Below are 26,795 nucleotides of genomic sequence, written 5' to 3' on the forward strand. Positions count from 1 at the left end.
GAAGAAAATAGAATAGGAAAGAATCGAATAAATCTATTTTGGTATGAGAAAATAATTATCTTAATGCAGGTGGTGGTTCTCTTTAGCAAAGCAGTTTTCATGTTTCAAAGTCTTTCTGTGATCATGTTAAAGCAGAACGTTGAAGCGACATCCTGCACAGATCCGCTCTTCTAATCATCCAGGGTCGTAGTTCTGGGGGGTTCTCCGCTGTGGTTTTGTAATAACTCCTCGGCTCTTTCTCGACAATAGGAAGGGATGACAGATAATTATTGCACCAAGTCAAATGGACTAACATTGTTTCCTCCCAGGTTCTTACAGGACAAGGCAAAGTAGTCAGCTTTGGGAACATTTATTAGAAACTGTGGAGCTGTTGTTATTTTATTTTATTTTAACAAAATTATGCCAAGATGAATTAAGAATATTTCTTGATGTGGTCACAGTTTATAGTCTTGGCAGCTGATGAAAACACCTCCTTCATTTTAGAAAGTCAAACCTCAATTAAATTGCCCTTAATCTACAATGAACCATGCACCAGACATAGAAGATAAGCAAACAGTTCCCCAAATGGAAAATGTTAACATGATTTTTAGATATGCAGTTACAGTGCGGCAAAAAAGTATTCAGTCAGCCACCGATTGTGCAAGTTCTCCCACTTAAAATGATGACAGAGGTCAGTAATTTACATCATAGGTACACTTCAACTGTGAGAGACATAATGTGAAAAAAAAATCCATGAATTCACATGGCAGGATTTTTAAAGAATTTATTTGTAAATCTGGGTGGAAAATAAGTATTTGGTCAATAACAAAAATTCAACTCAATACTTTGTAACATAACCTTTGTTGGCAATAACAGAGGTCAAACGATTACTCTAGGTCTTTACCAGGTTTGCACACACAGTAGCTGGTATTTTGGCCCATTCCTCCATGCAGATCTTCTCGAGAGCAGTGATGTTTTGGGGCTGTCGCTGAGCAACACGGACTTTCAACTCCCTCCACAGATTTTCTATGGGGTTGAGGTCTGGAGACTGGCTAGGCCACTCCAGGACTTTCAAATGCTTCTTACGGAGCCACTCCTTTGTTGCCCGGGCGGTGTGTTTGGGATCATTTCGTGTTGGAAGACCCAGCCACGTTTCATCTTCAAAGCTCTCACTGATGGAAGGAGGTTTTGGCTCAAAATCTCACGATACATCGCCCCATTCATTCTTTCCTTAACACGGATCAGTCGTCCTGTCCCCTTAGCAGAAAAACAGCTCCAAAGCATGATATTCCCATCCCCATGCTTCACAGTAGGTATGGTGTTCTTGGGATGCAACTCAGTATTCTTCTTCCTCCAAACACGACGAGTTGAGTTTATACCAAAAAGTTCTACTTTGGTTTCATCTGACCGCATGACATTCTCCCAATCCTCTGCTGTATCATCCATGTGCTCTCTGGCAAACTTCAGACTAGGGCTGGGCGATATGGCAAAAATAGAATATCACGATTTTTCCAATATTTTATCACGATTTCGATTTTATCACGATTTTTTATCCATGAATAGCATAACTTCAATTGCGTATTAAAGAAGAGAAACATTGAATAAATAAACATTTATTCATATTAGGGATAATCAGCACAGTGCTAACACACTTATATTTTAAACTCAAACCAGAGATGATAAAAGCCCTGAGAGAAACAATTACAAAAATCAGTTTTTCTCGTTTTTCAAGTAACTTAACATAAATTAAAATCGTAAACATATTTTAAGTGCAAACATGTCAATTGCAAACGTATTGTGCAAACATTAACTTGCTCAAAATACTATGTAGCTCCCAGTTGCTCATGTAGTGGATAGTTAAGCTCAAATACGGCTCTGATGTGCGGCTGGACCAGAGATCGCTTGTGGTAGCAAAAAACTGTGCATTCTGAATATTTTCTGCAACAAGTCTCTAAATAAAGTAAAATTTTCCAGTGCAGATTGGAGACAACCCATAGAAGCACTGATTTGATCTCATTTCAGAGAAAAATAGAACAGGTTAGATGCACCTAATAAATAAAATTACTAACAAACTCAGGAATCTTTCTTTGCTTCACTGTTCTGGTGCTGAAAACATCACTAATGCGGATCAAAGGAGATACACAGATGAATGCACCTCTTATTATTTGGAAACTACATTTACTGCAGCTGGCAGAGGCAGAGATTGTTTCTATTGATACACGGAGTTTACAGAATCATTTTAAATTGTAATAGGGGAAGACTGCAGGAGGGAGCGGTAAAATACAGGGGGTCCCCAGCAAAAAAAGAAACTACGAGTCTGATGAAACCCGCTGGTTTTCCATCAGGCAGTCACGGGGCAGCTCCAACGACCCAGTGACCGAGCTCAGTCCGGCTCGGCAGAAGAAGTGTTATTTTCCTGCTTAAGAAGAAATGTTTTTTTCCTGCTTCAGAAGAAGCGTCCAACGTGTTTTTACGCTTTCTCCGAGACATGTCACGTCGCGAAGTTGTTAGCGCCGCGCGCTAAGGAAACCCTGCGTTCCTCTTCGGAACGAAAACCTCGTTGTCGCTCAGCCGCGGCCGAAGCCATGTTTGTTCACACACAGGTGAAAACAAGTGGGGCACTAATATATTACTATGACTCACTCTGATTGGTTAAGGGTCAAACAAAGGCGTGTCATTCGCCTGAGGTAAGTTCCATTTTCATTCAGAGGCAGAAATTCAACAGCAGAGCTGTGAATCGTGATAAAAAGGTCTCTCAAAAATGACAGACCGTCAGATGTGTAGATCGTAAAACGGTCTAAAATCGTCATATCGCCCAGCCCTACTTCAGACAGGCCTGGACATGCACTGGCTTCAGCAGCGGAACACGTCTGGCACTGCAGGATTTGATTCTCTGCCGTTGTAGTGTATTACTGATGGTGGCCTATGTTACTGTGGTCCCAGCTCTCTGCAGGTCATTCACCAGGTCCCCCCCCCCGCGTGGTTCCGGGATTCTTGCTCACCGTTCTCATGATCATTTTGACCCCACGGGATGAGATCTTGCGAGGAGCCCCAGATCGAGGGAGATTATCAGTGGTCTTGTATGTCTTCCATTTTCTGATAATTGCTCCCACAGTTGATTTTTTCACACCAAGCTGCTTGCCTATTGTAGATTCACTCTTCCCAGTCTGGTGCAGGTCTACAATTCTTTTCCTGGTGTCCTTCGAATGCTCTTTGGTCTTGGCCATAGTGGAGTTTGGAGTCTGACTGTTTGAGGCTGTGGACAGGTGTCTTTTATACAGATAATGAGTTCAAACAGGTACCATTAATACAGGTAACGAGTGGAGGACAGAAAAGCTTCTTAAAGAAGACGTCACAGGTCTGTGAGAGCCAGAGATTTTCCTTGTTTGAAGTGACCAAATACTTATTTTCCACCCTGATTTACAAAGAAATTCTTTAAAAATCCTGCCATGTGAATTCATGGATTTTTTTTCCACATTCTGTCTCTCACAGTTGAAGTGTACCTATGATGAAAATTACTGACCTCTGTCATCATTTTAAGCGGGAGAACTTGCACAATCGGTGGCTGACTAAATACTGTTTTGCCCCACTGTACTTGAGAAATTACAATTTATTTAGAATAACTGACATCCAGATGCAGGAAGTCCTGGCGCACAACCATTTTCATCTAACTGAGGATTACACAACACCTGTGTCTGTGATGTCATGGTTTGCTTATTGATTAGCTTGTATCATTTATAAAATGTTACACTGTACCAAACACCATCCAACAATTGGCACGACTCTTCAATCTAATAAGTGAAACAGGAAATCCACAGCAGCACTAGCAGCCTGTTAATTTCTAAAGGTAAAGGTGCACAACGTAAGAATGACACCCTGTGGTTAAACTTGGGCACTACAGTCCATTTAAAAAACACAAGTGACTTTCTGACTACCGTTCTGACAGTTTCATGGCTGTTGCCAGTTACGGATCAGCACCAGATGATTCTAGATAACAAGCAAAGACGAGTCATCAAAAGTAAGTTGATCAGTAGATAAATACATTTCACTGTAATATAAAGATTTTGGTGATTGAAAAAGTAGCTTGAGATATTTTTTGAGCCGACTATTTGTTTCTAATTCACCGTTAACATTGTTAGCTCAGTGTTAGTCTCTAGCCATCTTTATCCGATATTAGAATAAAACAAAAAGGTGCTGTGGCTTCTTAGGAGTATAACAAATAACTTCTAGGGCACTCCTGTTACTGGCTAACATACTGTCCACAACTCTGGGGCTTTTTGCCAGTGTCAAATTACAAATGTCGGTCCTGCAACGTTAGCTGGAACAGACTTGGGAACCCTGGGAGCTCACAGACTGTTAACAGTGACTTTGTCCATTTTCAGCTTTTTTTTTTTTTTACACAGGAGAAAAGCTAACCTCCACCCACTCAGCTGAGAAGGAAATCAGTTTCAGTAAACCTTCCTTCCAACATGAATGAATCGTTAAACTGTTTAGTGATAATTTCAGTATAGAATTGTTACATATTGTTTGTACCTTTGGTGTATCATAAGGTGGTGCAAATGCTTGCACAATATGTTTTTTGATTTAAGTTGCAGCAGGTTCCTTTTGTGATCAATATGTAGTTTAACATTTACATGGAAAAATAAAAATAATCTGATCAAATCTGATTACAATGTAACTTACTATATTGTACATAAAGTTGAACATTTATAGAGCTTGAAAACCCCACTTAAAGCTGCTAAAACACTGCTTTTGTTTCTATCGTAGAAAAGTAAAAATGGGTCACCGGGTGTTAACTGTTCTTTTTTTAACAACTGTGTCAAGCTGAGCTTTTATGCTTTTAGCCTGGAAATCTAAGGTCTTGAAGACCCGGTCATGGTCAAGTTGAAAGCAAGCTTTTATCCCCATCTGAGTCCCAATAGCCAGCCTCGCAGCATTCTCTCCTCCTGATCAGCGGTGAATTAACTCCCCATCAGCTCATGTACACACCTGTCCCTCGTGGCCTGCTGCCATGGCAACCCAAGTTCATCTTTTTCCCAGACAGCACGCAGCCAGATTTTCAGCTTCCATCCTCCCTTTCATTTTATGCGAATCCATTACTGAAACAAAGCGAGACGCAGTTGTGCTCCGACACGCTCGGATAATCCCTACTCCCACTCCCTTCACAAATCCACAAACAAAAAATGGAAAATATGCACACACATCCGAGCAGGCAGATGACAACAAAATTATCCATCAACAGCGCTCAATGTATAAATGGGCAAAGTCATACATACATGAATGTGGAACACACGTGTGGACAAACAAATTCACGTTAGATTTTCTCATCAGGAGCCTCTTAAGGACGAAGAAATGTATCTGAGTGAACTAGATCTAATTTGATGTAATCGGTGTGTACAGTTGGCTAATTCACACTTAAAAAGGAAAAGGAGTAAAAAAAATAATAAATTATCAACTCCCGACTTTCAATTACACAAGTGGTTTAAAAACACTTTTGTGTTGGGCGTGTTGCTTTCACAAAGCAGCCAGACTGCTGCAGACACAACCCAACACACTGTTGATAATATGCCTGGTTTCACCCTTTTAGTGAGTGAATGGATTTGTGATGCAGGCCCTGACATGTCGCCTTATGAGAAAGATCCTAAAAATACAAAGTGGAAAACGCTGCCTCATCCAGTCCTACAACAAACACAGCGCTGCTTTTCTGGAGGTTTCTGTCAGCCGCTTGAAACCTCCAGTTGATTTTAGATTTGACACGAGCGTCTGTTACAAAGAATCTGCACGCAGCAGCTGGAAGGCAGTTTAAACGTTTATCTGGTTGAAAAATTTCCTGTTACAGATTAGTTATTCAACTCAATTCTAAAACCGTCTTCTGCACCACACAAATAAAATCTTCATGGTCTCAGAATTAAAATCTAGATGTTTACTTATTTCCTCAAAGTCACTGATATATGAAGTAATTTTATATTGAACATTTTTATTCATTTATTGGAGTTTCACAACTTCTACAAAAAAAAAAAAGAATCTCGTCTCACCTGGTGCAATAAGAGGCTGAGCACTGACAGCGGTAACGCTGCGGCTCATATTCAGAGCTCGAACCTCAGTGACTGCTGCACCGTCCCCCTTCTTCCCTCCATCAGTGGAGCCGTCTGAGGGGCTGGCCTTGGCTCCTGTGGAGGTTTGGGTCCCTTGGCTGGGGTTCTTGGTGTGTGAAGCAGGCTGAATGGGCACTGGGCTCTGCTTCAGAGTGAGAGCCTGAGGGGTTTGAGTTTGAGAGGAGGATGTGGCCGCCCCCTGCTGGCCACGGATGGCCAGATTCTGGACCTGGTTCTTATTGACATGGGGGGGGGGGGGGGGTTAAGTGTTATTCTACAATTATTGGACAAATGTGACCACAATCCCCAGCATTTAATAATTACTCATCAGCCTATGCAAAGTTTGGATTTGCAACGACAATTACTTCTTTCTGTGATTATATAAAGGAATACCTGTGAGGAGGCTTGTGTGGAGCTCTCCGACTGGACAGCTGTGACTGCAGCAGCTGGGGTGAAGATGAGCTGCGAAGACAGAGGAACGGCTCGGCCCAAACTCCTGGCCACCTGAAACAGGTATGAAAGATTTAAAAAAAGAGCTGAATGAGTAAAAAACAGAATCAAATCATAGGAAAAGTGGTAAAATAAAAAAAAAAGCCTAAAGCTGATTCACTGATTTTTTTCATGAGTCTGACGTGGTCTCTAGAATAAACGAATGCCTTGCGAGTCCTTCTCTGTGAGGAAAAAAAAGCTCTGGTGCTTCTGTTTCAGGAAGCAGAAGTTAGCCGGAGAGGGAGGCAGGATTTGGATCATTACTTCCTGATATTTGGACATCTCACCTTTGATTGGATAACAGCAATAAGACTCTACCACTGACTCTGTTTACTCTGCAGCGTTGATGTTTTATCTCCACAAATAACACAAGTCTGAAGGAGTTCTGCCATGTGGTGGAGTTGCTAATGCTAACAGTTAGCTTTTACTAGCCGAGACGCACTCTGCTCTCTCCTGGACGATAAACCAACAACAGTCTTCCCCCATCGTGAGCCAAGATGGGTGAGTCCATGAATGTAATTTCCAGTGTTGGTTTTCCTGGCCCAAGGGTTTCCTTGTCATTTTTGGTTTAGTGGCTGATGCTGGTAATAGGAGTAGAAAAGTATAGCCTGCATGCGAAACTCAAGAGTGACCAATCATATTTCAAAAATAAAATAAAACGGTTTTTCAGTGAACTCGGTCTTTAAAAACACCCTTCATCTGTTCTAGACGGAGACAAGTTTGTTTTGTTTCTAAAATTAACAGACATCGACACCTACCACTTCCTGTTGTTGGACTATATACAAAATGTAATAAATAAACATAGCAGGTACCTTGTATTTACACATTTATAGTGTTTTTAACCACAGCGCTGAAGGGATAGTATGATTTAGGCAGACGTTATTTACTCAAGTATGAATGTGTTTGTGTTGATACTAGGGTTGTCATGGTGTGAAAATTTAACCTCACGGTTGTTGTGACCAATATTATCACGGTTTTCAGTACTATCACGGTATTTTTTTTAAACGTGTTACATTTTCAGACAACTAAATAAACCCTGTATATCAGGAAAATATTGTCCTCGGTTTGTGTCTAAAATTTGCCTAAAATTAGTTATTTTGTAATTATGTTGTTTGTTTACATTTTTTCCCTTTATGGGCTCGACACACGGGAGGCGACAAACGACCGCATTCAGCGAAATTCGTCGCTGTCGCTTTTATTACCTGACACACGGGAGGCGACCCGCGGCAGGGGGCAGCGGCAAAACCGTCTACGCGTTCTGTGCCATGGCGAAATTGAAACTTCCGTCGTTTTGTTTGGCTGTGTCAGGTTGGAGGGAATTAAGGTTATTTAAGCGGTTCAGAGTTAATAAAGCGGTAGATATGATGTTTCACAAGATGCTGCTAGAGTTGTGTGAAATCTTACTTCTGATTTTACTATATAAAACATAATAATAATCAACTTCTCCTTCATGTTTGCTCAGAGATGTACGGAGCATCCTGTCCGCTCATTGGTCAGTGAATGAAACCTCCCTTGATTGGTCCTCGTCCGAGCGACAGCGATGAAAAGTTGAAAATGTTTCAACTTTCTGGGATCGCGTCGCTGGGTCGCCTGTGCACGACAAGTGCACAAGCACTAAATTTCACACGCACGTTTTTCGAGTTTCGCTTGGTAGGAGGGAGACCCGCGATTATCGCTTTGTTGCGCATGTCTCATTGAAAATGAATGGAGGAGAGGCGATGTCGCCTCCCGTGTGTCGAGCCCATTAGTCTTTAAAATACCGATATTTGCCCATAACTTCTTATTTTTTGTCTGTCTGATGTCATCATTTTAAAAATATTAGATCAGGTGATACTCAGTACTCAAGTAGCCTTCTAATCAGATACTTTTTTTTTACCCTTACTTGAGTAATAATCCCTATATCAGGAAAATATTGTTCTATGTTTGTGTCCTTCCAGTGAGCTTTGCAGATGTGGGAAAATGTCATCAGGCAGTAATCATTGTTAAATTCATAATTATTCTCAGAGAGAGACCAACTCTTATCTGCCCCTGGGAGCCCCGTAATGCATAGCGTCATTTCAATATGGAGGTGTCCGCGACACGGTTTATATGCAGGTAGCGGCGCTGCGGCTGCTTTATATAGCGACTCGTTGCATTCTCCCTTAACCCAAGTCCTCAGCTCACGCATTTTAGCTAAAACGCTAACGTTAGCTTGCCTTGCGTTGACTGTAGAGTTGTGGGTGATGGTCACGCAGATGTGTCATGAGATTTGAAGCGTTGCTGCCTTTCACAGACACTTTTTCTGCACGTGCTGCAAACAGGATAGCCGTCTTCTATCAACTGTCCCTCGGCATTCTTCAAATATCCAAAAATGCCCATACTTCCGACTTTGTCTTCTTTGAGGGATAATAAATGTCCTGAGCACTGCCGCCTCCTCCTTTGGCCATTATTTCAGCTTTAGCTTCAAGAAAGTTTTGGTTGTAAACAACAAAGTGCGCATAGCCGCCGGCAACTTCAGCAGATGATACGGTGGCTGGTAAGGGTCACCGCACCTACACCGAAGCCACGGTAATCCACCGAGATAATAGAATTTTTAAAAAACAAGACGGTTATTATTATTGTCAACTTTTTTACCGGGGTTTACCGCTACACCGGTTACCGTGACAACCCTAGTTGATACACAGCTGGTGTGAATGTGCCAGCAGGGATGTTCTTCGTCTCCGTGCTCTCACCATCTGTGTACGCAGGTACATCTGTGCCTGACTGGCTGTGAGCGCAGGGCTGGATTGGCTGCCGAGCAGAACAGCTGGCTGTGAAATACTGGTGGGGGTGGAGCTGATGCTCTGGGCTCGGCTGATCAACTGAGCTGCTGCTGGGGAGGTGGTCAGGTTGATCTGTGTGGAGAGACAAGCAGGGTTTATTATTTTAACATTTCTATAACTCTAGTCATATCTGTTTACAGAAATGTTTGAAACAGCAGATGTCAGACTAATCCTGTCTAACATCTCTAAATTAAATCTTAACAGGTTCTGATGTAGGGTTGGTTCTACACAGACCACCTAAGCATCAAGGGGTTAGGGAATAAAAAGGTCCAGCCTTAAAGCTGCTCTTACGGTAGCCTGAGTGGAGCCTGTTTGCTGAGATGAAGTGCCATTTTGTGAGGAGGTTTGCCGGCTAGCAGTGATACTGGCCTATCAGAAGCAAGAGAAAGACAAGCGACGGTGAAGTACAATCTCTTGAGGCATACCTCCCAGCAGCAGGAGCAATTGCCTCCTCTAAAGTGTGAGATTAAATTCTGTGTGATGATCTTTTGCTGACCTGCTGTACAGCAGCCAGGCTCTGCAGCTGGGCAGTGCTGAGGCTGTGCTGCTGGAGGGCTGCGGTCTGCAACATCAGATGCTGCTGCTGGGCGGCATACATCTGCTGCAGGTACTGTGCTGCCGTGTTGGGCTGTCTGTGTAGCGCCTGCTGAAAAACCTATACACAAGGAGACATAAATAGTAATGGTCTCTAATCCCATTTCAATAAGTCATTTTATCTACACAAATTGTGAATAAAAAAAAATAAAAATAAAAGATTTTTTTCTTCCTACGGATGTAAATTTGCTGCCCTAAAATGACTTGGTAACCTGAGAAACTACTTTTTTTTTTTTAAAAAAGAATGAAAACAGTGGGACGTGGTGGTTACTATAGGAAAAAAGCTCTGGTGCTCTTGTTTCAGGGAAGCAGAAAAAAGCAGGAGTCTTACTCATTATTATTTATGAAATTCAGACACCTTGCCTCTGACTGGATACCAAGAAAGCGATTCTTCCAGTGACTCCGTTTTCATGACTGCTAATTTTCAGTGCGACGTACATCTGTCAGGATTTTCTAATCTGAGCGTTTCCCAGTCAACAATTTCAAATGCAGATGTGTGAAAATTCAGTAAAGATTCTAAAAGAAATTAGCACATTAATGCTACTTTCTATGGCTGAAAGAAAGAGTATATACAGATTTTTCTAACTCAGTGACACCAGCAAAAAAATTAAAAAAAACTAAATATTGGTGAAAACAAAAAAGACAAACATTCCTTCTTACAGTTATACAGTCGACCTAGTAAAATTACTCTGGAAGTCATGTTTTCATCTCTTCAGTTACAATTTTTATCCAATTTAAGAATGAAAAAGGTAAAAGGTGCTTTACAATACAATAGTCATTCACACATTCACACTCTGGTGGTGATGAGCTACATTGTGGCCACAGCTGCCCTGGGGCACACTGACGGAGGCAACTCCACCGTACAGGCACCACCAGTCCCTCCGAACACCATCAGCAGGCAAGGGGGGTTAAGTGTCTTGCCCAAGGACACAACAACAGCGACAGATTGAGCGGGGAGCAAACCTGCAACCTTCTGATTACGGAGCGAGCACTTAACATCTGTGCCATCGTCGCCCCGAAATTAAGTGACAATGTGTGTAGTTTTAACTGTTAATCTCTGGAAATATTCATCGAAATGTTGTTGAAAATGCACACAGTCAATTTAAATTCAGTTAAATTCAAGGACTCGTCTTTAGGATAAACAGACAATATTCAGTCCTTCAGAATTTGAAATGTTTGAAATGCTCATAGATGAGAAGTCTCAACATCTCCCTGACCCACCAGCGCTAAAGCTGTTGTCATGCCAACAACTCCCCTCACCCTTTACCCCTACAAGTGTACCAGGTCCCGTTTCCTAGTAACTAAAGGATGTGCTGACCTGCAGTCCATGTTGTCACAGAACCATCCGGACAAACGCCACGAGGAATAAGGGTAAAATTAGCTGAGGTGGAATATGTCCACCACTGAGCACAAAGACCCAGCAGTCCTTCACGCTCAGCGGGCAGCTTGGTAACAATCCTGCTTGCCTCATAATTGTTAGCAGGCTGAGTCCAAGAAAAGGAGAGTTCAGCGCCACAATGACCCTGCTGTCAAAGCACCACCACAAGTTGAGTGGACCTCATTCAGGCAGCTTTTGTAGCAGGTAATCCTGAACTTTAAGGGTCAAGAGCACTAAGACACAACAGCATTCCATCATTCAACTTTGAGTAACTCCCTGAAACAATTACTCCGTCTCCCCTCCATCCTCTATATGACTAATTAGAATTTGAATTATCACCTGATTTTATAATATAACCAAAAACAAGAATGTCAGTGTTTCCAAAACCACCAGCAGATGGCAGCAGAGCAGAGAGAGGGAGAGAGAAAGAGAGAGAGCTCATTCATAAGGTCTGGGAGTGTCAACATAACAGGCACATAAAGTAAATATCAAGGATTCAGGGTTTCTGTTACATCATCAAGATGCTCACCTGCACCGTTTGTCTATCAGGTAACCCACTGTAAACGGATATCTGAGGCACCTGTCTTCCTGCTGCAGCGCTGGAGCCACTTTTAGTGCTGCTGCTGCTGCTGCTGGAGGTGGTGGTGGAAGCAGCAGTGGTGGTATTAGAGGTACTACTGCTAACAGTGGTGGTGGTGGTGGTGGAAGAGGAGGAGGAAGAGGAGCTGCTGGTGTTGGTGGTTCCAGCACTGCCGGCACTAGAGGCAGGGGCCCCTGGTTCGCTCTCCATGGTGCCCTCTGCTCTTCTCACCTTTGACCCCCGGCTTTTCTGAATGGCTCTCCTGTGCCTTGAAGATGGGGGGGGGGGGGGGGGGGGGGGGGGGGGGAAGAGCATGTGAAAAAAGCAACACTACATACTATCCTTTCTTTGAGCACAATACAATAAACCTTTTATGTAAAAATTTCTAAATATTCCAACATATGACAGGATGGATTTTAGGGGAATGTTTATTAATAAGTTACCGGTTAGTAAAAGAGACAGTCATTCCCTCCATACTTTTAAAAGTCAGTTGAAAACATGGCTACTCAGAGTTCGTCAATGCAAACATTAATCATCTGGTTTTATCGATATGTGCTTTTCTTGTCGTTTTATCCTTGTAATCTAATGATTTACCTCATGTCTGAATTTGATTCTTTGCACGTATGGAGAATATAAGGAGTTATGTTATTTACATATTTTAGCCATCTTCGTTTTTAATTCTTTGTATGTTTTCTTTTTTAATTACCTTGTTTTAAATTGTAATGTCTGTGCCTTATGTACATGGGACTACGGATGGAAACTAGCTTAGCTAATTCTGGTATATGTACGTCTTGTACGTTCATTAATATGCATTGTTCCCATTCAGATAAATCAATTCAAATTCAAATAAAGTGACCACTTAATTATCTAATAACCAATCCAGACCTTCCAACGTTCATATCCAAACCACACCAGCAAACACTCAATAGGAGTACACAGTGTCATCTATAGTACCATGTTGAGTCCTATTCTACAAATGAAAACTAAACTGCCAAACATTTCAACCCCACTTAAAAAGATGCAGTCAGTCAGAGAGTCATTCATCAAATTCAATTCAATTCAAAAATACTTTATTAATCCCAGAGGGAAATTCTATAATAATAATCTACACAATAATAACAATTCAATAATAAGGTGATCTCTCCAATATTGCACCAGTTTAAAGAACCTTATTACTTAGCTGTCATATTTAAAAGTGGGTGAAGGAAATAAAAGGTACCTGTACCAAGAAAAAAAATATTTTGGAAAATGAACATTTGAGATTATCTTTCTGTAAGTGTGTGTGGAATATTATTTATTTTATATAAGACTTCCGTAAAGATTTCCATAGGCTTGTATCACACTAATTTGTGAGTAAACACAACCAAAGCAGGACAATGGAGCTAAAGGGCCGGGCAAATTTGCACGAGTCTAGTAGTTCTAGGTACTTTTTACCAGAAAATAAAAAGCTCAGTAATTCTAGTGTTAATATTGTGTTGGGGTCTGAGAAGCATTCCTGCTAAGTGTTACCTCATTTAGACCACAGGTGTCAAACTCAGGCTATTTATATTTGGCCGCAAAATCAAATATATATTGAAACCGGCCTACCGTCCGATTTTGCAGCAAAGACTACACAAGGGGGCGACGGTGGCACAGGAGTTAAGAGCTCGCCCCGTAATCGGAAGGTTGCAGTTTCGAGCCCCGCTCAGTCTGTCACCGTCGTTGTGTCCCTGGGCAAGACACTTAACCCACCTTGCCTGCTGGTGGTGGTCGGAGGGACCGGTGGCGCCAGTGCTCGGCAGCCTCGCCTCTGTCAGTGCGCCCCAGGGCAGCTGTGGCTACATCGTAGCTCATCCCCACCAGTGTGTGAATGTGTGTGTGAATGTGTGTGTGAATGGGTGAATGACTGATTGTGTTGTAAAGCGCCTTGGGGGGTTTCAAGAACTCTAGAAGGTGCAATATCAAATACAGGCCATTTACCATTTACCAAATCCCATAGAGCTTTGCTATGTTGAAGCAGTTGAAGTGCCCCCTCCTTTCTGTTTACAGTCATTAGCATCCATGCCACTGTATTGGCTTCAGCAGCGTTTTCCTCCTTGTCTTGGACAAACTGAAAACACTCCTCTTAGCTCAGAGTTTATTCAGCAATTTGCCTATTTTGAAGCCCAGAAACGGATATTTCAGTCACTCAGTAATCTGTTCGCAGCTGACAGAGAAAGCGCACCAACCAACTTCCAGACAGAGATGATTCAACTCCAGTTTAGCGACACGCTCAAGTCAGAGTATGACTCTGTAGCTGCTGCAGTTTTTAGCTTTCCTCCCCGACACACCGACCCAACTGTGTCATCAAGCTGCTCAAATGCTCTCCATGTTCAGCAGCACAAACCTATGAGAGCAACTGTTGTCTTTGATGTAGATGAACAAAACAACACATGAGTCTTCCCGATGAACTCCTTCCTCAGCTCAGAGCCCAACCCCAGAGATGCAGGTGTCTGGCTGGAACAGGTGAGCATCACAGTAAAACTGCAGCTCAAACTGGGCTTGAATTATTCTGGTTTTAATGCACTTTTTCTGCTCCAAAGCACAAAAGTGAATAGGTGAGATTTTGCATTTTCATTTAAGAGAATTACAATTTTTTGGTTTTTGTTGTTGGCCCGTGAAAAAATATTTACCTACTTCAAAACAGGAACTTGAAAGACTGCAGTTAGATGAATAGAATAGAAATAGAATAGAAAATCCCTTTATTGTCCCTCAGTGGGGAAAGCTTGGTCTCACAGCAGCAATAACATTCATTACAGGAGCAAAACAGGAGTGTAAAAAATAAGAATAAAGAGTAAACAACCAGAAAACAGAAAGACTTAAAAGATTTGAAATATTAAAAAATTGAAAAATTGCAGAAAATATATACATTTTAAGGAATAAAGAAAATTAAGACATTGGTAACAAAACCACTGAACTGTGTTTAATTTAAAATTGACTTGTTCGGGTGTAATTTGGTTATTCCACAATCAGTGTTAATGTGAAAATGAGTTTGTTTCCTAATGAAACAGCTGTAGATAAAGGAAAATGTGCGTGTTTGCTGTCACTTGTTCACAGAATATTGAGTTTGGCTCGGGATTTTGTCCCAGTTTTTCATTTCAGCCCAGGGTGAATTTGAGTGTGACACCTCTGATTTAGACTCTTAAATTTCTAACACCTTTTGCCCCAGATTCATTTTTTTAAGTTCTTGTGTAAAGAAAGATTTTTCAGATAATCGCTTTACGTTTTACTCGTGATCAGAGACGTTAAGTTTGTAGCTTTTATAATTAGCATTCAGCCGTCATTATTACAGTCACAACAGCTTATGCCATTATTAATGCAGTTTAAACAAATATACATGCTAAGCCAAACTAAAGTTAAACAAGCTCTAACTCAAGCAATGAAGCTAATGTAGCATTAACCAGGATAAGTCTGTGTTTAAAAAATGCTTCCACTTAATTAAAGGGGCAGCAGTAGCTCAGGTGGTAGAGCGGGTTGCCTCATGATCGGAGGGTCATGGGTTCGATTCCAGCTCCCGCCAGGGGTATCCTGCTGTTGTGTCCTTGGGCAAGACACTTCACCCAACTTGCCTGTGCTAGTGGTGGCCAGAGGGGCTGATGGCGCCAAATGTCAGCCTCGCCTCTGTCAGACCTCCCCAGGGCGGCTGTGGCTACAAGTAGCTTACCATCACTAGCAATGTGTGAATGTGAGAGTGTGTGAAAGCATCTTTGGGTGTCTAGAAAAGCACTATATAAGTTTAATGCATTATTATTATTATTATTAAAATGAAGACATTGCAAAGAATCATAAAAATCTATTTACAAAGCTTGTTAAATAAAGTAAATTTAAGGGTAAATTTTACTCACATTTTAATGCATTTGCAGTGGTCTCTAGTAGGAATGAATGCCTTCTAAAGCCTGAGTCATGCTTCTGCGTCAGTGCGGAGACACGCAACACCATCATCCGTCCTTGCATAGGCCCCCCGGCAGGCACGCAACTACGTACGGAGTTGAGCCCACTTTTCTTAACATCCGTCAAACGAGACAGAGAATGCATGCTTGTGATTGGTCGGTCCAGAAACCTGAGATCACTTCCGTCATGACGCCATTCACCTGTTGTATGCCTAGACCTGTTTAGCGGATGGACATCCCACTGACGCCGCTGTCTCCTTTTATGCTCTCGCTGGTATTTCAGCAAGATAAGCATCTTTGTCTAGATCACACAGTCCCAACTCAATCAAACTTCTCTTTCTCGTGTTGCTTGCCATTTTTCAAACCACGGAAGTGATTTCCAAGGATATAGTAAGAAGTCATTGTACTGCTACCTATGCTACGCCCTCCGTTGTCCTGGCGGAGAATTGCTTTGCAACACCCCCAGGGTTTTTCCTGGCTCAAATTGAGGCAGAGGTGCAACCATCCTGACCATGTGCCAGCACATGCATACTCTGTGCATTCAACTGCCTCACCTTTTTAAAGGCAAAATATTATAAAAGGCTCAATAATATGCATTAGATTGGTGTTTAGTTCCCTTTTTCCCATCTGATATTTATAGTTAAAAATATTTTTAAATATTTGATCTACATTTCAGTTGCATTTTAGGTTTGCATTAATAACACTCTTCTTAGTCAAAATAACACATAAATATATTCAGTAAAATATAATGCATTTCATTAACATGCATTTGTATGGGAAATGGTAATAACATTTCATTTCTGCTGCTAACAATGTAATGGTGGCATGTCTATTATGTACGGGTTAGGGGGGGTTCCGTTTTGCCTTGGCCCCCAAAATGGCTTGAAATGACCCCGGGTGTGTGACTGAGTTTTGAAGGTGATCTGAATTGTATCAGATGTATAAATATGACCTGTGTATAACGTATTGTTCTATACAGGTAAAAACGTGTAGTGGAGATAAATCTACCTACATTTGACTTTCAAGCTTTGTTTTCTTGTTTTTATTTAACAATTTTTCTGTCCTGTCTGTCTCTCATCTTCCTGCATCTCCTCTAATTTCACAAGAAATCTGCTGCCTGGATTCTTACTTTTTCACCTCATCAATTACTTTTAAGCAGATCAAAGGGATCTCCTGACCGCAAAGTGGAGTGTGCGTTTCGATGCTGCATCAGTGAGGTGAAATCACTGCAGCACATGATGAGCAGAGCGCGTCAGGAAGTTCAGGAACGAATAAAAGAGTACCAGAGGAGATAAACAGATATGAACGATCGTGTGTTAATAATAATGTTTTGTTGCGCCACCTTGAGAATGTATCGTGCGCCGGACGCAGCGGGCGCACCAACAATCAGCGCTCTGCGTCCTCTCCGCTCAACAGAATCCAGCTACGCTGAGAGTCCATAAATATTGTAATATAGGCAGAAACTGGAACTGAAAGATATCTAGCCCCCCATAATTCGATCCCTGCTCCTGGATGAAAAACCAGACGTTTTGATCAATGTAGGAAACTCCCCGGGACGCCCCAGACAGAGAGTGAAAAGTGGACATGTCCAGGGGAAAGAGGATGTATGGTCAGCCTACAATAGCACCAACCATAGATATGTACCAACTAGCGAGAAAAGCAATTTTTTATCTTCTTTTTCTGCAGCGGTTTTAGCGCTTTGCGGTGCACCGCTGCTGATACAGCGCCCCTGTAGTGGCGCAACGCTGCAACTGCGGTTAAAATAACATCCATATAGCTGGGGGCAGAGTGAAATCAGGCTGGGGCGGCACAAAAATTGCTGGAGGCGGCTGCTACGCAAATTTGAACGCAGGAAAAACCCCTGACCCCTTCAGCAAACGGGGAAGTATGAGAGCAAAACGCTTCCGTCAATCCGTGCGTGTCTGTCCCTTGTGGAGCTGACGCAGAAGCATGACTCAGGCTTAAGTCAGATGCTTCTCTTTGAGGCCATAGTACTCCGCCGGAGGAGAAAGTGGGAGAACACAGCAGGATTTGGAATCTGATTGGCTAACAGCAACAAGACTCCACCACTACCTCCGTTTTCTTTGCAACATTGATATTTTAGCTCCACTAATAACACAAACCTGGAGAAGTTCTGCTGTGTGGTGGAGTTGCTAATGCTAATGTTAGCTTCTTTAGCTAAGACGTACTCTGCTGTTCCCTGGATGCTAAACCAATAACAGCCTTCCACATCACGAGTCAAGATGGGTGAGTCCATGAATGTTAAGTGACAGCATACATGTGTCAGGCTTTTCTAGACTCAGGGTTTTTCCATCTATTTTCTATCAGAAGCTAATGCAGGAGATAGCTGTAGGAGACTATTTTTAACGTTCAGCCTGCATGTGTCTGATATTTTTCTAAAATAATCGATAAAAATTATTTCTCAGTGAGAGAGTGAACCTGCTCTTTAACACTAAAAAACGAAGAGCAGCAGATGGAATAATTAACTTTGAACAACTGAAAATGGCAATCAGGCAGGGAAACGTCACAAACAATCAGCGTGAAGTAACTATAAAAATGCAGATTGAAAAGACAGACAGACTGGCTCGCTGGCAAAATTCTTTACTTGGCAGAACTAAAGAGACCTATTTGGATGGTGGAAGTACTGGCTTTGAGGTTAGAGGTGATCGAATTAAGTTATGGTGGCTACAAGGGTGAGAGCAAGTGAGGAGTGAAGGCTGAGCATGCAAGGTGAAGATCTACATGAGCTGGACTGGAAAGAGGTTGTGATGGAAGCCATGCTTCAATCCTGAAGCTACTTCCTCCCACTCCTCACTAAAAGAGAACCGGAACTATCTATTTAAAAACAAATTATACCTGAAAATAAAGATAAAATAAATAAAACATTTAGTCTACATAAAAGGCTGCAGACAAACCCATTGAATTAAATTGAATAAACTACATGACAAATATAAAATGTACAAGAATAAAAAGCATGATCTCATTTAGTGGAATGGTAAAACTCAAGTCAGACATTGAGGGTTTGCGGTTGTAAACAAAGCAGCACAGCTGCCAAACCCTGCCTGGCTGTATGTAGTCATTAGCCTACATCCCAGAGTCTGCCTCCCATCTCATCCTTATGAGAGGGGAGAGAATCCCCTCTGGTAATGATAGCTTAAACCCCTGTCTCTTTGAGTGGAGTCTTCCATCCATCAGTGGACGGCTGGGTCCAAAGTAAAACACCCCCACTCCATTTCTGAACCACACATCTGCCTTTTTAAAAAAGAAAGCGTACTTTATAGGAGCATAAAAGCATCACCGTTCAGCACCCTAGCATCACATTATCGGCACGTTAAGCCTCCTGTTGAGGAACATATTGATCCACTCATGCTGACATTAAACCACAAGAACTGAGAGTCAGATTTGTGTAAGGGCAGTGTGCATAAACGGCGTAATGATGAGAGCTGCTGAAAGACTGTCAGACAGACTGGCTGTCTCTGCAGAGCTTACACCACAATGAAAAAGTGCAAAAGCCTCCATTAGGGTTCATCCTCCAGAGTGCATATAGGGCAACTCCGATGACCCACATTAAAAACACCAGAAAACATTTCTCTACAGAGCTAATAAACCTCACGTCTAACAGCTTTAAAAGCTAGAAGACCTACAGAGTAACGTGCCTGTGTGTCTATATTTGTTTATTAAGAGAGATTTTGGTGCCGAGACAAAGCCCCCCCATCCCTTATGCTCCCTACCTCCTTCGACACCCCCAACGCGATGCAGGGGTATGATGCCCCATCCCCCGGGAGCGTGCTGTCCTCCAGCAGGATGCTGTTCCTCTTTGTCTGTCTCACTGAGTGGCTGGCGTGCTGAATGAACGAGTGAGTGCGTGCGAGGGTGTTTCTGTGCTATATTCAAACCCCCAGCCCCTCTCATCAACCCCCAATGCAGTGAGCTTGTTCTCCCAGCATCAACACCCACATCTATCAGCCTCCTGATTATGTGGTATCCTAGCGACAGCCAACGGGGTGCTTATGGAATCCCCGTGCAGAGCAGCACGATAATTGGTCAACGGTCTCCTCTCTAATGAAGATGATGGTAATGATTTTGCTTTCCCCCCTTTCTGATCTTACCTGCTTATAGACTTATTTTAAATGCATAGACCCTTTAACATGTGCTGTGTTCAACTAGCATTATACATTTTTAGCCTAGAATTAGAATAAGTTCTGAATTTGCTGTCCATGAGGGAAAAAACCTTAGTTTTACCTGCTGATCAATGGCTTTCAGCACAATGAGCAAAGCTGACTTCTACAAAACTATCTGTTTCCTTAAATCAGCAAGTGTGTCTAACACCTGAACACTGAATAAAGCAGCCAACAAAACATTTACAATAAAAACAACATTTGTTCAAAGCCAAGGTGTTGTTCACTGAGACATTTTTTAAATTATTATTTCTCATTATAATGAGTCAGAGTTTTTCACTCAGGCTGAACATGAAAATAGTCTACTACACCTATCTCCTGCATTAGCTTCTGATAAAAAAAAAATAGACGGTGAAACTCTAAGATTAGAAAATCCTGACAGATCTACGTCACACTGTCACTTATCATTCATGGACTCACCCATCTTGGCTCACGACGGGGAAGGCTGTTGTTGCTTTAGAGTCCAGGAAACAGCAGAGAACATCTCAGCTAGTAGGAGCTCATATTTGCGTTAGCAACTTCACCACACAGCAGAACTCCTCGAGGCTTGTGTTTTTTGTGAAGATAAAAATATCAACGTCGCAAACTAAACTGAGTCAGTAGTAGAGTTGTGTTTGTTTTAGCCAATTAGAGGTGAGATATCCAAATATTAGGAAGTAAGAATCCAATTCCTGTCATCTGAAACTCTCTTCTGATCTGGATATCTTCTAGATCTTAAAAACGGACACACCAGGGGCCTCATTAATCAAGCTTGCTTACGCACAAAATGGGGTCGGAAAACTGCATAAGCAACTTTCCACGCAAACTTAGCGGAAAAATGTGCGCAACTTTAAGTTGACTAAGGACCTGGCTTATGCACATTTTGAACATGGAGAGCACCTGCAGTGCTGCTGCTGAGAAGGATAAAATTATGAAATCCTGCAGCATCATCACTTGTACTGCTTCATTTTCACACAGAACAAGACCCCCCACACGCATACACACACACACACACGCGTACAAACACAGGCGCGCACACTCACACACACACACACGCGCACGCACGCACACACAGCCTGAAGCGCAGAATTCGGACAGGGGGACAGATTGAAACAGAATGTCATGCGTCTGTGACAGTGTGTGTCCTGTCACTGAGACTCGATTGATGCGCCTTGGCTACTTGTACAGGGGAGATCTCCATTTGGGTGACTGGTTAGCGCGCGTGACTTTCACCTGGTAGTCTGGGGATCGAATCCCGATTGGACCATTTTTTTTTATATCCGCCACAGATCTCTCTGAAGAATTGACAACATTGACGGCTTCAGCAACGCTGTGCCACTCCGTGGATTTTCTCTTATTTGTTTTGCAAAAGCACTTCCTTTCATTTCTTCACCTCACCAACAGGTACCTCAATTTCTGCTTCTGTGAAATTGCGCTTCCTTGATCTGCCTTGATCTACGGTCGCCATCGTCATTGGCGGAGTGCTGCAACAGCTGGCTATGTATATGCATGAGATCCACAAGGCACTTTGCATCGACTATTTATGGCAGTAAGTGGGTGTGGTGAGGGTGGGATGTGACTAAAAAGCAGCTGAGAAACACTCTCGTTAGTCTCTGATTTAAGAAGCGGAGATTTCATGCAGCTGTGCGTACTCCATGTTTGATAGATCACAAACCTACTTGGCGTAAGTAAATTTTTTTTTGCTAAGCTTAAGTACGGTTTTAGTAAGGATTCTATGGAATGTTTGATGAATGAGACCCCAGGGCTTTTCGTACCCAGAGTACGACTTACAGGCATTCATTCCTACTAGACACCACTGCTAATGTATTGATTAACTCATTCACTGCCAATGACTACTAAAGTCATCATTTGCATGTTTTTACTGCGTAGGCGTCGGAACAAGCCCCCGCACCGTGAGAACAAACATCCCAGCTCTAAAGCCGATCTTCATCCGTGTACGTCACATGTCACATGATCAGGAAGCAGAAAATCCATGTGTTAGGAGATCGTTTTGGGCCGCTACTGTAAAAAAAAAGTGAGGCGTGAAACAGAAAAGCTTCTGCCGATCACAATTCGACAACGGATTATGAAAGGACGGATAACACTCGAAACGTGCGGATTCTTCCTGATGTAGGAGGTGAGTCTCCACTTTGTTTTGTTTTGGCGTAGACATCATCCTAGCGTGCAATGTTCTGTGACTCTTAAAAAAACAGTAAAACGCTGAAAAACACTGGCAGCGAAGGGCTTTTCTGATCGGCAAACGGCTGGCAGTGAATGAGTTCAACAAGTGAACCACACCTTTAAATGGTCTCATTCCAGGGTTTTTCCTGGCTCAAATTGAGGCAGAGGTGCTACCATCCTGACCAAGCGCCAGCTCATGCATACTCTGTGCATTCAACTGCCTCACCTTTTTAAAGGCAAAATATTACAAAGGCTCAATAACATGCATTAGATTGGTGTTTAGTTCCCTTTTTCCCATCTGATATTTATAGTTAAAAATATTTTTTAATTTTTGACCTACATTTCAGTAACATTTTAGGTTTGTATTAATAACACTCTTCTTAGTCTAAATGACACAGAAATATATCCAGTAAAATATAATGCATTTCATTAACATGCATTTGTATTGGAAAAGGTAATAACATTTAATTTCTGCTGCTAACAATGTAATGGTGGCATGTCTATTATGTATGGGTTGGCAATAATCCAGTTCAAATTATGTTCAAAGATAGAAGCGTTTGTGAATTATATACTACAACAACTTGCCATACATCCTGCGCCAGCAGTAATGTGACTCGTATCTGCAGCGGTTCTGATCCATAGCGCTGCAGGATGCAGAATAAACAGGATGGTGGGGACTTTTCATCCGCTTGTAGAGTTTAGTCTTTTTTAGTTTTACGATCATCACATTTTTTTCTGTGCGCCGCTCAATCGTGAGACTGCTACCTGTTAGCTTTAGCATTAGCCCATCTGCGTGTAGCTGCACTTTTGATCCCAAACTTTGGACCGGTTCTACCTTTGTCGGTTCCTTTACTTTCCTCCGCTGCATCCAGAACCACACTGTACGCCAGTAAAAAGCATTTTTCTTACACATAACTTACTTTTGTTCAATAAAGTTCTGGGGAAAATAATAATTCAAAGATGTTGCACCAGTGCTACATTTAAAAATAGACAGACACGCACAGACGGTATTTTTCGTCGCACTGTACAGCCCTGCTCTGATATGGAAGAGCCTGGGGGAAAATCAGGACGTAAATAGCACGAACCATAGATTTGTAACTAGCGAGAAACAGTGGCGGCGCCGGGGGGGGGGGGGGGGGGGGGGGTGCTATAGCTACTCCTGGATTAGTCATTGCGCCCCATAGCACCCCCAAGTAAATATTAGACTTTTTTTTTTTACAATTTTATTTTAATTTAACGTGTGGATGTGATAATATTTAACATACAAAACAAAAATAATCAGTAAATTATCATATAGATAGTAAAAACATAAACCAAAACAGGAAATTGATGTTAACCTTTGACCTCATTTTCCACCTGCGAACGAGTGAAAGGTAGAGCTAGTGGTAAAACGGATCGGTTTTTGTTGCCCAAATTTCCATGGGTTCAGTCAGAATCTAATGACTCTTTGGAAGTGATCTCAGACCCACAAAAACCTACGGATCTGGATGAAGAGAGTCAACCCTCAACCACCGCAGCAGTCGAGAGTTTTGCCGCTGGAAATGCTAACACTAATGCTAGCTAACCTTGCAACACTATAGATGGTTTTCTGTGTGGCTGTATGTGTTTATGATTTCATGGAAAAGTCAGCGATTGTTCATATGTTTATGATGTATATTAATGATTGTTTCAGGTGTTGTTGAGGTTTTGTGCACGCAAGTGTATCTGCTAGTGTTGAAGGTGTTTTAGAGAACAATAGGTACGCATGACCACTTCCTTCATAGCACCCTCAATAAAAAGACTAGCTCCTTCATAGCACCTGCAGAAAAAAAATTCTGGATCCGCCACTGGCGAGAAAAGCTATGTTTGATCTTTTTCTGCAGCGGTTTTAGTGCTTTTCGGTGCACCACTGCATATACAGCACCCCTGTAGTGGCGCAACGCTGCCACTGCAGTTAAAATAACATTCATATAGCTGGGGTCAGAGTGAAATCAGGCTGGGGTGGCACAAAATCAGCTGGAGGCGACCGCCACGCAAATTTGAATGCAGGAAAAACCCTGCAATACTGGAGGTGCATATGCATGCTAAACGTGAAAGTTTTCTTCAACTGCATTAGCAACAGAAAGGCAATAGACCGGAAAAGGATTAGGTCAGAAAGAGTCAGTTGCTTCTATGTCACAGAGGAAATATGCATTCATGGCCCCGCCCAGCGTGGCTTGCAACTAGGGCTGCAGCTATCGAATATTTTTGTAATCGAGTACTCTATCGAATCTTTTTTTCGATTAATCGAGTACTCTAATAAATTACCCTTTTGTGTTTGTAAACCATTATATCAAATAGCATGTTATAATTATGAAAGACCTCTCAAAATGAGCAAGCAATTGCCAGTTATTCTTCAAGTTTTATTCAAAATTAAGTTTGCAAAACTTCAGCACTTCAACTTTACTTCACAGTAAACAAATGCGTGTGCAAAAAATAAGTAAACAACCTGAGCCGATTTTCCCCTCGTGCGAGAATCTGCTAGCCTGCAAGCCAGACAAAAACTAGGATAACGCTGCGAGCGGCTGCGGCCCAAACAGAACCAGAACCGCTCACGGCGCAAACAGCTCGCCCCTGTTTCCTTATTAACACACGTCCGTTTTAATTTCTACACTTTTTTTTCTCACACAACAAGGATTGTCGAAAGCATGTTTGCTGTGGTTTTGGCAAATTATACTGATCACACAACATTTATTTACTTTCTTTCGTTTTCCTCCGCCACTCATAAATACCCGTGTCCTCCTGCAGCAATCCCGAGGGACAACAAATATCAATAACAACACAATAAAAAGTCCGACATATTGTGTAAAAACTGCTATTTTTTAGCACATTTTAAGTCCGACGTGTTGCTACCTGCAGATGTACGGTGTGAGCTGAAACTGAGTGCTACAAACGAAAAAGTCGCACAGTGTCTGCAGAATATATAGAAATACAGGCTAAAATGCATTATCTTGTGGAGGCTCCGAGTCCGCTTGCAGAAGAGACATTTACAGGTGCTGCAGCACGGAGGATGTGGTGTTGTGGTGGGCTAAATCCATTTTACAGTATTTATACTGGACTACGTTTTCCACCTTACGACGTGAAAAATGGTTCCACAACTTTTACATTTTCTGTCTTTTTCGCACTCCACCGGGGTTCAAGTTGTCCGCCATGGCTTAAGAGAAAGTTAAGTTACATTCGCTACTCCCGTGTGCATTCAGTCCAGTGGGCATGTGCGTCACTTATTTCGGTCCGGGTGAAACATGACCCCGTGCGTTTGCAAAGCCATGAATTAATTAAATATGAATTAAACGAATCCTCGAGGCAGAGAATTTGACTCGAGGATTTTTTGTACTCGAATTATTCGAGGTACTCGAGGAATCGTTTCAGCCCTACTTGCAACCAAGGAAAGCTGCATCGATTTTGCTGCCTAGAGAGCAGAGTGTGTATTGGCAAGTGGCAGCTAACCTTTAGCAACTCCACATCATGGTGGAATACGTTCAGGCTTGTATTATTTGAGGAGATAACTTATAAGCCCAAGAAAGAGAAGCAAACAAAGGCAGGGGAAGAATTGCCTTGCTGTTAGCCAATAAGAGGCGAGATATTTGTGTATCATGAAAATTAATGACCAAGATTCATAATCCTCTCATTTTTCATTTCCCTTTGACAAACTCAACCCTCTAAAACAGGCACATTTATTGAAGAAATTAGAAAATGAGAGCTTTAACACATACACTGTAAATTCAGAGTACATCAAAAAGCAGAAAAACGACATTGTACCAGTGAATAAACCTGACTACAACCTCACTGTTAACTGCAAAAACAACCCAGACATCAATAAGACCCTCTGAGGTTCATGTCAGATCACAAGGAAACACGTTTCTGTATCACTTAATGAGATGAAATGCAAAACAGTAAGATAATATATGATGGCATTGTGGCATAATTTAAACCTGTCTTTAATGATATCAGAATTCATTTGTGTGGAACACGCTAGATAAAAGCAGAGAATAATGGCATACTTATGGTCTGCCCCGCCACATTAACACGCCTCCCAACTGTCTGGCTGTGTGAAATGCAGCCATTGGAGTCATTTGCCAGTGCAATGCAGAAATGATTGGGGCCAACCATGCACGAACCTCATTGATTATCATCTTCTCATTAGCATATAGATTAGCTAATGGTGAAGCCAGAAACACAAGCGTGGAGTCTCACATTTGGCTATCAAAGCTGTGCAGCAGAAGGGGTAGAAAAAATAAAACAAATAAGAAAATTAGCTATTCAGCAGGATATAATGTGTAAGAAAACAACATTAAAGATCTGAAAGTCTTTTTGAAAAAAATATAGTTGAAGGGATGGGGAGGCATTAAAACTCATTAATTTCAAGTAAACTTGTGCAAATAAATGATCATTGCACTCATGAGCCTTCTTTTTAGATTCCTACATCACAGAGATTAATTGAAACTAGTCATACTAAAAACTGATTATTATACTCAGCATAGGAAATATTTAATGTCAGAAATTACATAAAACAGAAGCAACTATTGACGATTCATTAAACATGAGTATTAAAAACAGCAAATTACTTAATGCCTTAAGGGGTTAAATAAATTCTTCAGAAGGGTACGTCCACATG

At 41.9% G+C, this 26,795-nt stretch overlaps 1 protein-coding gene across 3 annotated transcripts in view; it reads right to left on the reverse strand.

Moving 5' to 3' along the window:
* phc2b (polyhomeotic homolog 2b (Drosophila)) overlaps positions 1-26,795 on the reverse strand; it is a 48,854-nt gene that overhangs the window by 13,815 nt on the left and 8,244 nt on the right. For 2 of the 3 annotated variants that reach the window (XM_015958574.3, XM_015958576.3), the window contains exons 2-7: positions 11,866-12,184; positions 9,861-10,019; positions 9,656-9,733; positions 9,275-9,436; positions 6,468-6,578; positions 6,015-6,309 (exon numbers count right to left, since the gene is read on the reverse strand). In XM_015958574.3, coding sequence (XP_015814060.3) covers positions 6,015-6,309; positions 6,468-6,578; positions 9,275-9,436; positions 9,656-9,733; positions 9,861-10,019; positions 11,866-12,184 — 1,124 coding nt within the window. Of the gene's footprint in view, positions 1-6,014; positions 6,310-6,467; positions 6,579-9,274; positions 9,437-9,655; positions 9,734-9,860; positions 10,020-11,865; positions 12,185-19,555; positions 19,830-26,795 lie in introns of those variants that run through there. The other variant, XM_015958575.3, reaches the window with a different exon arrangement.

This window comes from Nothobranchius furzeri, chromosome 3 (assembly GCF_043380555.1).
Source record: "Nothobranchius furzeri strain GRZ-AD chromosome 3, NfurGRZ-RIMD1, whole genome shotgun sequence".
Classification (NCBI taxonomy): Eukaryota; Metazoa; Chordata; class Actinopteri; order Cyprinodontiformes; family Nothobranchiidae; genus Nothobranchius; species Nothobranchius furzeri.